Source organism: Pan troglodytes, chromosome 16 (assembly GCF_028858775.2).
Source record: "Pan troglodytes isolate AG18354 chromosome 16, NHGRI_mPanTro3-v2.0_pri, whole genome shotgun sequence".
Classification (NCBI taxonomy): Eukaryota; Metazoa; Chordata; class Mammalia; order Primates; family Hominidae; genus Pan; species Pan troglodytes.
This window is the reverse complement of record NC_072414.2, coordinates 67,306,726-67,321,744: the sequence shown is the minus strand read 5'-3', so window position 1 is coordinate 67,321,744 and position 15,019 is coordinate 67,306,726. Positions and strand designations below refer to the sequence as shown.

At 42.1% G+C, this 15,019-nt stretch overlaps 1 protein-coding gene across 16 annotated transcripts in view; it reads left to right on the top strand.

Moving 5' to 3' along the window:
• Positions 1-14,913, top strand: part of SIN3A (SIN3 transcription regulator family member A) — an 84,567-nt gene extending 69,654 nt beyond the window's left edge. For all 16 annotated transcript variants that reach the window (XM_016927208.4, XM_063794216.1, XM_063794217.1 and 13 more), the window contains 5 exons: positions 1,377-1,550; positions 4,104-4,196; positions 5,084-5,178; positions 9,959-10,166; positions 13,625-14,913. In XM_016927208.4, coding sequence (XP_016782697.1) covers positions 1,377-1,550; positions 4,104-4,196; positions 5,084-5,178; positions 9,959-10,166; positions 13,625-13,855 — 801 coding nt within the window. In that variant the 3' untranslated portion in view covers positions 13,856-14,913. The remainder of the gene's footprint in view (positions 1-1,376; positions 1,551-4,103; positions 4,197-5,083; positions 5,179-9,958; positions 10,167-13,624) is intronic.
• Positions 14,914-15,019: the final 106 nt, after the last annotated feature.

The window sequence follows — 15,019 nt, the reverse complement described above, 5'->3', positions numbered from 1 at the left end:
CCCTTTCTGCCACACTCAGTCACCGTTCTGACCTTTCACTGTGTCCAGTTATCTACTAATACACATACTGGTCATTTAGGACTTAAGAATAAATAGTTATCATGGTTCCTAACACTTAAAAAGAATGTGTCTTCCTAAAAATAGAATGGCTTGGTGGTTATGATCATCTTAAAGTTTTTTAAACAGACAAATCAATATTGAAATTAACGTTTTGCTTTCTTCTTGTATCTATTTTTCACTTCTGTCATTTTGATGATAAAGTTTCATTTGGAAGGATTTTTATTTCAAAATAGAAATAGCATGACATGAGAATGGGAACTCTGAAACGTTCAACTTTCTAGTCATTAGTTTCCTAAGATTGTCACAAAAGCTACTGAAAGTCAATCATGATTGGCCTGTATGGAAAGTGAGTTAACATTATGTACAACTTAAGCCCTATACTTTCTATCAGATACAGAAAAATAGGTGATGTGTTTGGAAAAGTATTGGGCTAGGAGTCAGGAACCTTGACTTTTAGTCCCAACCCTCCTTCTTCAGCTGAGCACCCCTGGGCAGTAATTCAGCAGCTATTTCTTAAATACTTAATGAGTTTCAGGCTTTGTAGTTGGGCTGGGAATATAGACATAGATACTGCATTCATGATTCTCCAAGGCTCCCTTCCTCACCCCAGCTCACGGTGAGCTTTGCAGTGGTGCAGTCTCGGCTCACTGCAACCTCCATCTCCCAGGTTCAAGCGATTCTCCTGCCCCAGCCTCCCAAGTAGCTGGGATTACAGGCTCCTGCCACCACGCCGGGCTATTTGTGTATTTTTAGTAGAGATGGGGTTTCGCCATGTTAGCCAGGCTGGTTTTGAACACCTGACCTCAGGTGATTGGCCCACCTCGGCCTCCCAAAGTGCTGGGATTACAGGCGTGAGCCACCTTTCTGATGCATTGTGTAAATTTGTCTCCTAACTGGCCCCAACTCTGTCCAGCCTGCCTTCCCAGGGCAGTTGTGAAGATCAAATGAGAAAGAATATGTATGAGAGCCAATTGTAAATGATTTTAAAATGCAATAAAGATATGACCTATAGAAAATTATTTAAAGATCCTTAGAATTTTAAATAGTACGATTATCCTGAGTTCTCTATGGTTCTTATTTTAAATAGATAGGAAAGTTTTACCACGGACCACTGATATGGTTGAAAATCCTGGCTTGATTATTCTCCAAGAAAATGATACAGTGGTTTGTGTGATTAATTTTCTAAAATTGCCAGCACCCACCCCAAAAAAAGAAAAACCTTTTTGGAATTGAATGACTACATCAAAGGAACGTTGACTGTATAATGGAGAAATGTTTTCTGTGTTCACTAAAAGCTTGCCTTTGTTTGATTCCAGCTGCAGCATATCGTGAGTGATGAGATCTGTGTGCAGGTGACTGACCTTTACCTGGCAGAAAATAATAATGGGGCCACCGGAGGCCAGCTGAACACACAGAACTCAAGGAGCCTCCTGGAGTCAACGTATCAGCGGAAAGCTGAGCAGCTAATGTCAGATGAGAATTGCTTTAAGGTGAGAGTTGCTCAGGTAGTCGAAGACCTTGCTGGTGACAATGTCAGTTGTTAGGATTCTCTGAACCAGAAGTTAAAGCCGGGGTACTTTGACCTGTGATTCTACTCCTGGACCTTTTAATGAGTTCACCAGAGAAATACAAAGTGGAAGTAATTGTCTTCCTGGACAATCTACTTTGTTTCTTTCCTGCCTTTAAAGAAAAAAAAAAAAACTAGTTATATATGATTTTTACAATTTTGTATTCTTTTTCTCTGAACATTTTTCATAGTATGCTTTGTAAATATTATTGTTAGAAAAATGTTGGTACATGAAATCCATGGTCATGATCATTATAGAAAAGAAAACATAGGCCCAGCACACATGGCTCACACTTGTAATCTCAGCACACTGGGAGGCCGAGGTGGGCGGATCACTTGAGACCAGCTTGGGCAACATGGCAAAACCCCATCTCTGCAAGAAATACAAGAATACAAAAATTAGCCCTGCATGGTAGCGTGCACCTGTAGTCTCAGCTACTCAGGAGAATGAGATAGAAGGATTGCCCCCGTCTCTACTAAAAATACAAAAAATTAGCCGGGCGTAGTGGCGGGCGTCTGTAGTCCCAGCTACTCTGGAGGCTGAGTCAGGAGAATGGCGTGAACCCGGGAGGCGGGGCTTGCAGTAAGCTGAGATCGCGCCGCTGCACTCCAGCCTGGGAGACAGAGCGAGACTCCGTCTCAAAAAAAAAAAAAAAAAAAAGATTGCTTCAGCCTGGGAGGTCGAGGCTGCAGTGAGCCCTGATCGCGTCACTGCACCCCAGCCTGGGTGACAGAGCAAGACTCTGTCCCAAAAAAATGAAAATAAAATGCAGATAACCAAAAAAAGTCACCTTAGAATTCTTTCCTGAAATTATCATTGATGACATCTCTGTGATTCTAAACTTCTCTATGCTTGAGTATATATTTTGAAAGAGTTTATACTGGACAAAATGGTCTTTAACTTTTTTTTTTTTTTTTAAGACAGGGACACACACTGTTGCCCAGGCTGGAGTGCAGTGGCGCAATCTTGGTTCACTGCAACCTCTGCCTCCTGAGTTCAAGTGATTCTCACACGTCAGCCACCCTAGTAGCTGGGATTACAGTCATGTACCACTATGTCCAGCTAATTTTTTTTTTTTTTTCCCGAGATGGAGGCTCACTCTTGTTGTCCAGGTTGTCCAGGCTTGGAGTGCAGTGGTGCTATTTCAGCTCACTGCAACCTCCGCCTCCTGGGTTCAAGCAGTTCTCCTGCCTCGGCCTCCTGAGTAGCTGGGATTACAGACACGTGCCACCATGGCCAGCTTGTGTGTGTGTGTGTGTGTTTAGTAGAGACAGGGTTTTACCATGTTGGTCAGGCTGGTCTTGAACTCCTGAGCTCAGGTGATCTGCCCTCCTTGGCCTCCCAAAGTGCTGGGATTACAGGCATGAGCCACTGCACCCGGTCTAATTTTTGTATTTTTAGTAGAGATGTGGTTTCACCATGTTGGCCAGGCTTGTCTCAAACTCCTGGCCTCAAGTGATCTGCCCGCCTTAGCCTCCCAAAGTGCTGGGATTACAGGTGTGAGCCACTGCATCTGACCGGAAATGGTCTTTAATGTATTTTTGCTCAATGAACAACACTTCTGGGTCTTTATTGTCTTTTTTATGGCTATTTGATATTCACTTTTTAGAGAATTAATGCCTGTATTGTTGGACATTTAGGTTGTTTCCAATTTTTCACCATTATAATGGATAATTATAAAAGCAAATAGTTGGAAACATCCTAGACGTCCAACCCACTATGGGGACTGGTTAATGACATCCTGTTATGAATACTGGAGACAGATTTTGCAATTCTTAAATTATAAATTGTGAAAATGCAGGGTCTGCCCCCACCCCGAAATCTATTTTGGAAATAACTGTATTTGTGTGGGTATATATTATGTTATTGTCAGGTTGTAAGCTTTACTAGCAGAGAGCAATTTTTAAAGCTTAAAAGAACACTGAGCTAGATCTAGCTTCTGGCTCTGCATGTATATTGATTAGTGGTGTGCCTTGAGAAACCAGAACTCTTCTGAATTTCAGTTTTGTCTCTGTGTAAAATGAAGAAGGTTGAAATAAAAAATTCTCAGGTTTCCTTCCAGGCTCTGACCTTCTCCATGTGATTCTGATAGTTACCTCCTCTATTACGTCCTAGAAGTGGGATTACCAACAGACAGAGCATTGACATTTTGTGGTTCTGGCTACATGTGCCATATTTCTTTCTGACAAAATATTTGTTTTGTAAAACATTCTTACTGGCATTGATTATTATTTTAGCGAATTCTAGAAGTTTGAAACATGAAATAGTACCTTTTGCTATAATATATTTCATTTTACTTGTAGTAAGTGTAGACTTTTGCCTTTATCACTGGCCACCCAAGTTCTAGTATCTTCCTCATCTCTTCAGTTGGAGCAGTTTACTAAGTTTATTGCCTCTGCACCTCTCATTCCTTGAGAAGATAGTTTATAGCTACAGAGACGGTCTTTTGTTTACGCTTAGGTTTCTTATTTGCAGCTTATGTTTATTCAGAGCCAAGGCCAGGTCCAGCTGACTATTGAGCTTCTGGACACAGAAGAGGAGAATTCGGATGACCCTGTGGAAGCAGAGGTATGAGCAAGTACATCACAGACCCCAGGTGCCAAGCAGAGCTGGCGTGCCTTGAGAGTCTGTCCAGTGACCCTGTCTGCCAAAAGGCCAAGGCACCTCAGGCCTGTTTAAGGGTCAGGACCTGGATGCTTAAAGTACAAGTCAATCCAGCCATGTCTTCAGCTGAAGAGACGGGCTGCCTGGTTATAGATGTTAACCTCATCTTGCACTTAGTAAAGCTATCTCCTCTAAGGAAGTCTTATGGTTGGCAGCTTTCCTGTTTTTTCCTAAAGTATAAAAAGCAACAAATGAGGTCTTTCTCATGTCATCTTGATTCTTTGTGTCATGTTTACTTTTTATTGGACTGATAAAGTCCAGAGTTTTCAACCCCTGAATAGACAGGTGTGATTATCATAGTTGGTTATGGCAGATAATGTACACAGGAGATGCAGGCCATATGTATGATGTTGGGGGGGGGTCGTGTGGGATGACTTGTTTGGTGGGAATGTTGGCTTGTTGGCAGATCTTTTTTTTTTTTTTTTTTAAAGCGATGTCAGAAATCTAGATTGTAATGTGAAGGAAACTTTCACACATTTGCCACTATAAATTTTGTTCTTTAACAAAATGCTCTGTGGGGAAATGAAACTTGTCAGTGAGCCAGCTTCTACCTGTTTGTGACTTCTGATAACCTTAGCACCTCAGAAACTTAGCAGTATTGCTGGCTAACAGAATTTTTAATCCGTGTTCCAATACCTACTAACAATCATGTCTTTATAGAAAGGGACTTTTTTGATTTTGAAATTTATGAATTTGGGGCATTGTAATCATAGAATTTACTAGAGTGCCCAATGCATTAGGAGCTGTTTTTGTGATTTCCTTCCACCTGTATTTTGTGTTTGCCATCTTAGCGCTGGTCAGACTACGTGGAGCGATACATGAATTCAGATACTACCTCGCCTGAGCTTCGTGAACATCTAGCACAGAAACCAGTATTTCTCCCCAGGTGAGTGAGCCATGTCATCTGTCAGCAGTCCATACTGTGCATGATTGAGGAATGGAGAGTTAAATGACTTTCACGTTCTTGGCTTTCACATATTTTATTCATTTGTTCTATCTGCCGGGGATGCTAATTCAAGGTTTTATATGGCTGTCACAACATGAGCTTACCTGGAGCATGTGTCAAAGCATCTGGGAGGTGAGAGTTGTAGAGAATCAACAATAACCTCCCTACTTTGGATGGGAATGTGTGTCAGAGTCTCCATGGTTCGATGGAAGAGGACTCACAGGACTCTGCATATAGTCAAACTGATTTAGTACAGCGAGAAGATGCAAAGCAGAATCAGCAAAGCGAAAAGGTGCCTGTGGCAAAGCTGGAGGAAGCCAGGCTCAAGCTTCCTAGAATCCTCTCCCAGTGGAGTCACACAGGACACTCTTAATTCTTCCAACAATGAATGTGACAACACATGCAAAATGCTGTCTACCAGGGCAGCTCATTAGAGACTCTGTGCCAGGATTTTTATTGAGATGTAGTCATCTAGGCACTGTATGCCTAGCATGTACCAAAATCCCAAACTCTCAGAAAGAAAGCACATTTTCAGCATAAGCTATAGAGTTTGTACAAATAGTTTAGGTACAGTGAGACACTTATATGAGTTAAGGAATGGTAGAACATTGCCCAAAATCCAAGATCCCAGCCCCCAGCCAAGGGCCAACTTTTATAAGCAGGCTTTTCAAAGAATAGCAATCTTAGGCCTGCTACATTAACTCTTTTCTGCACAGAATTTTAAAAATGTTCCCTCTGTGTATAGGCAGATTGTGATACTGATCCTCCAAGTATATGAAAACAGAGTTTAAGAAGTATAAAATGGGTAGAATGGCTTTCTTCCTTCCTAAAAGTTTTGAATTGAAATCTTATGTCTTAGGTTTCCAAGAAAGTATCATCCCAGTGTTATTAGACTTATTGAGTCCTAATGAGAACATGGGAAAAGGGGTACCAGCAAAAAGGGCCCTGCCGGGTTCTCCATTCATTGAATCATTTAACACATTTGAGCAGTTGCTCTGTGTCAGGTTCCTCTCAACAAAACAGGCTCCATGCTAATAACATACTACAATAAACCTGTCATCATGTGTCTCTCACCAGGATATGAGGAAGGAGGCACATTTATGTACTGTGAGGAAAAAGAAATTGATATAATCGTTCTGGTGGCAGGGTAGTTGAAGTGTATGGAACCTTCCCTCCAGAATTTCAGTTTCTAATGATTTGTCTGACAGTTAAGGGGCTCATCTTATTGGCCTTGAGACCCCTTACAGTCTTAGAGCATGAGTACTCCAAAAAGCTTTTGTTTATATGGATTATACTAGTAATATTTACCAAGTTAGAAATAAAAACAAAGAAATGTTTTCAATCTTTAATTCATTTGAAAAATAACAATATTGGGCTGGGCGCGGTGGCTCACGCCTGTAACTCCAGCACTTTGGGAGGCCGAGGCTGTGGATCACGAGATCAGGAGATCAAGACCATCCTGGCTAACACAGTGAAACCCTGTCTCTACTAAAAATACAAAAAATTAGCTGGGCATGGTGGCAGGCTCCTGTAGTCCAAGCTACTCAGGAGGCTGAGGCAGGAGAATTGCTTGAACCGGAAGGCAGAGGTTGCAGTGAGTGGAGATCGCACCACGGCACTCCAGCCTGGGTGACCGAGTGAGACTCTGCCTCAAAAATAAAAAAAATATATATATATATCCCTATTATATTTTCTTAAATAATATTTTTAATGAAAAGCTAATTCAAAACAAAAATTAGTGAATAGAGTGGCATTGCTTATATTTTATAAATTTGTTGAGTGTCTGGCTTACCAGAAGAACAGCTGGATTCTCATGTCTGCTTCTACATTCAATCTGTTGCATTATGTATGTTGTTTGATTGAAATATGTGAAGAAAATCTGGCCTGACGCAAATGTGTAGCTGGAAAAAGGAATATTTTCAGATCCTTCAGATAACTGGATATTCTTTGATATGACAACAAAACTACCAGTGATAGTTTTTGTTTTTGTTTTTGTTTTTTGAGACGGAATTTCGCTCTTGTTGCCCAGGCTGGAGTGCAATGGTGTGATCTCAGCTCACTGCAACCCCTGCCTCCCAGGTTTAAGCGATTCTCCTGCCTCAGCCTCCTAAGTAGCTGGGATTACAGGCATGTGCCACCACGCCCGGCTGATTCTGTATTTTTAGTAGAGATGGGATTTCCCCATGTTGGTCTGGCTGGTCTCGAACTCCTGACCTCAGTGATCCTCCCACCTCGGCCTCCCAAAGTGCTGTGATTACGGGTGTGAGCCACTGCACCCAGCCCCAGTGATAGTTTCTTAAAGGTTAGTTGGAATATCAATTTATACATCAGTGGGCTTTTCATGCAGTTGTAAAAATCCATTGATTTATTTTGTATCATGAATGAATCTTTTTTTCCTCTATGATTTTGTAACTTTACGCAATTGGCTATTTGGAAAATAAGTTGTACACACCTACTAAATGTTGATATATTTTACAGTGTCTCCAAAAGAAATCACATTGATTTAATATCGCTATCGCTAGGTCATCAAACACATCTTTAAGTATTGGGAAGCTGTCAAGCTCAGGGTGGCTGATACCAGTTCACCAAAATTCATAGTTTTGCTTGAAAATTCCAGTCTTACCATTGGCAACATTATTTTCCTTGAAGTGATAGGCTCCCTTGTTCATTTTTGAGAAAACATCTGCCACATACTTGGCTGAGATTGACTATATTTAGTCAGTTGTTCTTTCGGGTAAAAATGATGATCCACTTACAACTCAAGCAATTGCTCAAGTGCTTTTCTATAAGAATACCATTGTACTTTAGCACACAAAGGTGCTTTATGTGTAGTTCCCATTTTGTCACACAGCATGTTAAAAAGATGTAAATTGAGGGGTTGGGATTTAATAGAAAATGTTACTGCTTCATCAGAAACTTTTTTTTTTCTTTTTCTTTTCTTTTTTTTTTTTTTTTTTTGAGGCAGAGTCTCACTCTGTTGCCCAAGCTGGAGTGCAGTGGCGCGATCTTGGCTTACTGCAGCCTCCACCAGCCAGGTTCAAGTGATTCTCCTGTCTCACCCTCCCGAATAGCTGGGATTACAGGTGCGCGCCAGCACTCTCGGCTAATTTTTGTACTTCTATTAGAGATGAGGTCTCCCCATGTTGGCCTGGCTAGTCTCAAACTCCTGACCTCAAGTGATCTGCCTGCCTCAGCCTCCCAGAGTGCTGGGATTACAAGCATGAGCCACTGTGACTGGCCCATCAGAAACATTCTTAAGTGAAACTGGCTTTTTTCACTTAATGTCATTGTATGGTCAGTGTGAAGTTCAAAGACTTGAATTGCAGTCGCATGAAGGTACAAAATCATGGAAGTAAAATGGATTCATTGATGGTACAAGATAAACCAACAGAGTTTGACAACTGTATGAAAAGCTCAGTGATGTATAAATTGATATTGGAATTTGGTAACAATTTGTTCGATATTGCAAATACAGTTTGGCGCCACCACCAGCATTTTTATTCACCATTACTTTAATGCTGCCAGTGCAGATGTCAACACAGCAAAAAAGGGAAATAATGTTTTAGTATTATTATGAGAATAGTTTTGATCTCACAGATCTCCTGAAAGGGTCCTGGGACCCTTTGGACAAAGAACTGCTGTCTACAGAAATACTTGTATACAAAGATTCTCACTGAAGCAATATTTTGGGTTGGTTTTTGTTTTTTTTTGTTTGTTTGTTTGTTTTTTTTGAGACAGTGTCTGGCTCTGTGTCCCAGGCTATAGTACAGTGGTGGGATCTTGGCTTTCTGCAACCTCCGCCTTCTGGGCTCAAACGATCTTCCCACCTCAGCCTCCCAAGTAGCTGAGACTCTAGGCACACGTCACCACACCTGCCTAATTTTTTTATTTTTTTGTAGAGAAGGGGTTTTTGCAATGTTACCCAGGCTAGTCTCAAACTCCTGAGCTCAAGCAATCCACCTGCCTCCCAAAGTGCTGGGATTGTAGGCATGAGCCACAGTGGCCAACCTGAAGCAGTGTTTTTAATAGCAAGTTATGAGAAACAATATAATTGTCTAGCTGATAACTTTTTTCACTGAGTGTTGAGGAGATTTAGCAAGCCTACCACCCCTCAGGGCATCCATTCATGTGAATTATCTTCTTTCTTGTGTATGTAGAATGGCACTAGTTTATATCATCTGGGGGAATTTTTAAAAATAGTCATTCAAATAATTTTTTGTTATGTGGTTCAGATGAGGAACCTCAGTTGAAAGAAACTGTTAAGGAATGGTAAATTGGGGTACATTCTTCTGCAGCAGTTAAAGAGAATAAGACAAATCTATCATGAAATGAAAAAATATTCATGACAGTAAGTGAAAAGTTGAGGACAAAATATATAGTATGATCCTATTTTGTCTTAAAAACAAATCCCAAAGCAGAACTGTAGCTGGTAATTACATGTGTAAATTTACAGACAGAGGCCTAGAAGTTTCTCATTAAAACTCTTAACTGGCTACATCTGCTAAGTCAAGTAGGGGATGGGTGAAGATTTCTGCTTTTTATTCTGTGTACCTTTGCAGTTGAAATTTTTTTTGCAGTGAAACAACTGAACATTTGTGTATGTATTTAACAAATTGGGATGAGTACTATGCAAGCATATAATAAAGAAAACTCACTTTGGGGAAGTCACGGGAATCTGCATCTGGACGAGCTCTCATCCTCCGGGGCTTTTCTGCAATAGGAATCTACGGCGGATCCGGAAGTGTCAACGTGGTCGAGAGCAGCAGGAAAAGGAAGGGAAGGAAGGAAACAGCAAGAAGACCATGGAGAATGTGGATAGTCTGGATAAGCTGGAGTGTAGATTCAAGCTGAATTCCTACAAGATGGTGTATGTGATCAAATCAGAGGACTATATGTATCGGAGGACTGCCCTGCTCCGGGCTCATCAGGTGAGAACCAGTAACTGAAATTTCTGTACACATCTCCCACCCTAGCTAGGACCAGGGGAGGCCCAGAGTCTTCTGATTGTTTCTCTTTGTTTATGCAAACCTGTTCTTGGAGCTGAGACTTAACTGAGGAAGTACGTATGTTGGTTGCTAAGGATGCTGTGACAAAGTACCACAGACTGTGGCTTAAATGACAAAAGTTGTGGAGACTAGAAGTCCAAAGTCAAGTGTCAGCAGTGTTGGTTCCTTTTGAGGACTGTGAGGGACAATCTCTTCTAGGCCTCTCCTAGCTTCTGGTTCTTTGCTGGCAATCTTTGGCATTCCTGGGCTTGTATATCCCTGCCTTCATCTTCATATGGTGTTCCTACCTGTGTGTGTGTGTCTGCCTCCAGATGAGGTCACATTCGGAAGTACTGGGGGCTAGGACTTCAATGTATGATTTTTTGTTTGTTTGTTTGAGACAGAGTCTCACCTGACACAGCCTCTCAAAGTGCTAGCATTACAGGCGTGAGCCACCATGCCCGGCCAACATAAGAATTTTAAGGAGAATACAGTTCAGCCTGTAAGAGCACGTAAATACCCGGTGGCACCTTTTTGGTGAATTTACTCCCAGTATTTACATCTCAAGTAGTATCTGATCTTTTGCTTGTATGAATCCTACCTGTCTTTACATTCTGTCTCAATTGTGAAACCTTCCTGGTGCAGCTGCGTATAGGGTGTTATGCCAGGCCCTGGGACTACAGCCATGAAGTAGAGCAGATGAAGTAATGCGATGATATGCACTACCAGGGAAACAAATCGGGTGAAGTGATCAAGGGTAACTAGCATACAGGCCTTGCTTTCACTGGAGGAGGCTTCTCAAAGGAGGTGATGCTTGAGGCCTGAATAATGACAAGGAATTAGCCTGGTGAAGAGTAGAGGATGGGTGTTTTCTAGACAAAAGAGCTAGTACAAGGCTGGGAGGAAAGGACTTGGCATATTCAAGAAATTACAAACACCATTGTGGGTCAAGGTTGCATGAAGTTAGAAGGGTAGGCAGAGGCCACATCACTTTGTCTAATGATAGGCCATGGTTTGTAATTTGTTTGAGATGCACTGGGACATTTGACAAAGATAGCTTGGAGTTCTGTGAGGAGAGTGGAGATGGGTATATATAAAGTTGGAAGAGCAGAGACCACTCAAAAGGGTGCCCTTGTCCAAATGAGATGTGGGGGCCACCCGTACTACTAGGGTGGCAGTGGAATTGCAAGAATTACATTGTAGACTTTATGTATTTATTTTTGAGACAGAGTTTCGCTGTGTCTCAAACCATGCCTGGCTGATTTTTTGTGTTTTTAGTAGAGATGGGATTTCACCATGTTGGCCAGGCTGGTCTCGAACCTGACCTCAAGTGATCCACCCTCCTCAGCCTCCCAAAGTACTGGGATTACAGGCGTGAGCCACCACGCCCAGATGTAGATATAATTTAGATATTTAATTGACAAGAGATGGTGTTGGATCAAATGTGGGGGTAAGCAAAAGAAGGACATCAAGGATGGTGCCTGATTAGTTTTGGGGTTTTTTGGTTTGTTTTGTTTTGCTTAAGTGGAGATTTTAGGGGCTCACCTGTTAATAGGAAAGGGTTATGAGGTTTGGGAGACAGATGAAGTGCTGTTTTAAGTTTGAAAGGACTACAAAACTTTCAAATGGGAGATGTTGAGCAGACAGTTTAATGTATAATTAACCCTTGAACGACAAGGGGTTTGGGGCACTGGCCCCTGCACAGTCAAATCTGTGTATAATTTTTGACTCCCCCAAAATGGAACTACTGATAGTCTACTACTGACTGGAAGGCTTACTGATAAACAACATATTTTGTATGTTGTATGTATTATATATACTGCATTCTTTTTTTCTTTTTTTTTTTTTTAATGAAAATAGACACGGGGTCTCCTTACGTTGCCCAGGGCTGGTCTCAAACTCAAGGGTTCAAACAACCCACCCATTTTAGCCTCCTAAAGTGCTGGGATTACAGGCGTGAGCCACTGCGCCCAGCCTATACTGTATATTCTTACAATAAAGTAAGTTAGAGAAAAGAAAATGTTAAGTCATAAGCAAGAGAAGATACATTTACTCTTCATTAAGTGGTTGTGGCTCATCATAAAGGGTCCTTATTCTCATCTTGTTGAGTAGGCTGAAGAGGGAGGAGGAAGGGAGGGGTTGTTTTTGCTGTCTCAGGGTTGGCAGAGGTGGAAGAAAACTTGCCTATCGGTGGCCCTGTGCTGTTCAAAGCTGTGTTGTTCAAGAGTCTGCTCTACTTCTCTCATGGCACTGAGGGAAGCGCAGTGGCATGATTTCAGCTCACTGCATCCTCCACTTCCCAGGTTCAAGAGATTCTCTTGCCTCAGCCTCTCGAGTAGCTGGGATTACGGGCGTGCACCACCACACCTGGCTCATTTTTTTTTGCTATGTGTTGTGTGTCTGCCTGTCTCTGATTCACATTATTTGGGACACTGGGCAACACCAGTTTTGTCTTTGTATCTCTTCTAGTATCCTTGCATGTGGACACCAATAAATTTTTATTGGATGTGTTGGTGGGAACAGAACCCCCTGCAGAACATCTGCCAAGCCTGGACTCTGCTTCCCAGGGTGGGGTAACACAGTGGAGGGAGAGTGGTTTTAAGCCCTTTGCTTTGCACTGTCTGGCTTAGAGGTGGATCTTCATGCTGATAGAAGTGATCAATGGCTCACTGGGTCCCGCCCAGGATACATTCGAATCAGCTGGATTGCTGGTTTAAAATGCACATTGGTAAAACCAAGGAAATGGGGGTTTTGGGTTTTTTTTTTTTTTTTTTTTTTTTTTTTTTTTTGGAGACAGGGTTTGGCTCTGTCATCTAGGCTGGGGTGTGGTGGTGCGATCTTGGCTCACTGCAGCCTCCACCTCCCGGCTCAAGCGATCCTCCCACTTCAGCCTACCAAGTAGCTGGGACTACAGGTGTGTGCCACCACGCCCAGTTATTATTTGTATTTTTGTAGAGATGGGGTTTTGCCATGTTGCCCAGGCTGGTCTCAAACTCCTGAGCTCAAGCGAACTGCCTGCCTCAGCCTCCCAGAGTACTAGGATTACAGGCATGAGTCACTGCACCTGGTCAGAAATGTGTATTTTTTAACACATTCCCTAGGTTATACTAACGCATGCTAAAATTGAGAACAGTGAGCTTTTTCAGCCCAGAGCCTGTGTTCGCATTTCTTTGGAGGCTTTATGGATTTTCATGCCCTCACATGTTCTATGTTCTTACCTCTTTAACTTCTCTTTAAACAGAGAATCCTTTTTTTTTTCTTTTAAGAAAAAAACAGTGGTAGCTAAGACTTGAGCCCACATCTTTCCTTTGCTCCTTTAGAAGAAAATTAGGCTTTGTATTTGAAGGGCTCTTTTTTGGTTCTGCTTCATTTAATAAAAAATTTTTTTTTCTGTTTTGCAGTCCCATGAGCGTGTAAGCAAGCGTCTACATCAGAGATTCCAGGCCTGGGTAGATAAATGGACCAAGGAGCATGTGCCCCGTGAAATGGCAGCAGAGACCAGCAAGTGGCTCATGGGTGAGGGGCTGGAGGGCCTGGTGCCCTGTACCACCACCTGTGATACAGAGACCCTGCATTTTGTGAGCATTAACAAGTATCGTGTCAAATACGGCACAGTATTCAAAGCCCCTTAACTGCAAAGCCAGAGCAGATAACTTGGGGTGTGTGTGGGGGTGTGTGTGTGGGCCTATGCACTCACACACTGAAGAAACAAGGAAGATGCCTTTCAAGCCTCACTGGGCCTCTCTGGGACATGGCCACCTGACCTGTGTGTGGCTGGTGCAGCCTGGCACCAAGTGGGCTACCTGTTAGGAACATGAATACCTTACAAAGCTGAAGCTGGAACTTTTCCCAAAGGGTTTTGGGTATAGCCTGCCCTGGAGGGGAAGGAAGTCCATGCAAGCAAAGACATGCAGTTTGCTTGCACACACCAGCAGAGCTAAGACTGGAGTCTCCTGTGGCCTAACTTTCAATGAGGGAACCGGATGCTGTTCACACTTTGACTGGATGGAGATGCATTTACAAAACAGACTGGAGAAGGACTTAATACTCAGATGGATTGGAACTATCATGGTCACTGCTCCTCTCCCCTCCCCACAAAAGGAAAAAAAAGCTGGATTTGATTTTTTTTTTTCTGGTCACTCGAGCACATCTAAGATCACCCATTAGGTTTTATCTGGGACCTGCAGTTTGGCTTTGGGATTGATCATCTTGTGGATTTTATTCCTGACGATTCCCTTGCTGCCTACCCTTTTCTCTCCTCTGGTTCTCAACCTCAACGAGTTCAAATCAGTCGTCCTTTTTAGCTCCCGTGGAACTGTTTTGTATCTGCCTCTTTACTAGTCTACCTTAGTGCCATCCACCAGCTTTACTCTCTGACACACACACGCACACACACACACAATTTTAACTTGTTTTTTTGTACATAATGTACATACTGTCAATTTTTTATTAAAAGAAATATGCTTTGATGTGCTAGCATAACTGCTCTAGCTTCTTGTGTACCATAGTACTGTGGCTTCAGATTTAGTACCTATGAACAGATGTACAAGACATTTATTACACTTTTTACCAAAGGGAGTTACCATTGTAGTACTTTTGTGTAAAACTTGTCTTCCCCTTTGCCCCCAACTTTTTTTTTTTTTTTTTTTTTTGTAAATAAATAAAGCTTGGTTCTTACTTAAGGAATAAACTCTCAACCCACGTCCCTTGTCCTCACCAGAAAATACTGTGAAGCAGGGATTTTGACTTCAGTTCCTTATCCAGGGTAGAAACAGGATTTTGCTTTAAATACTTGT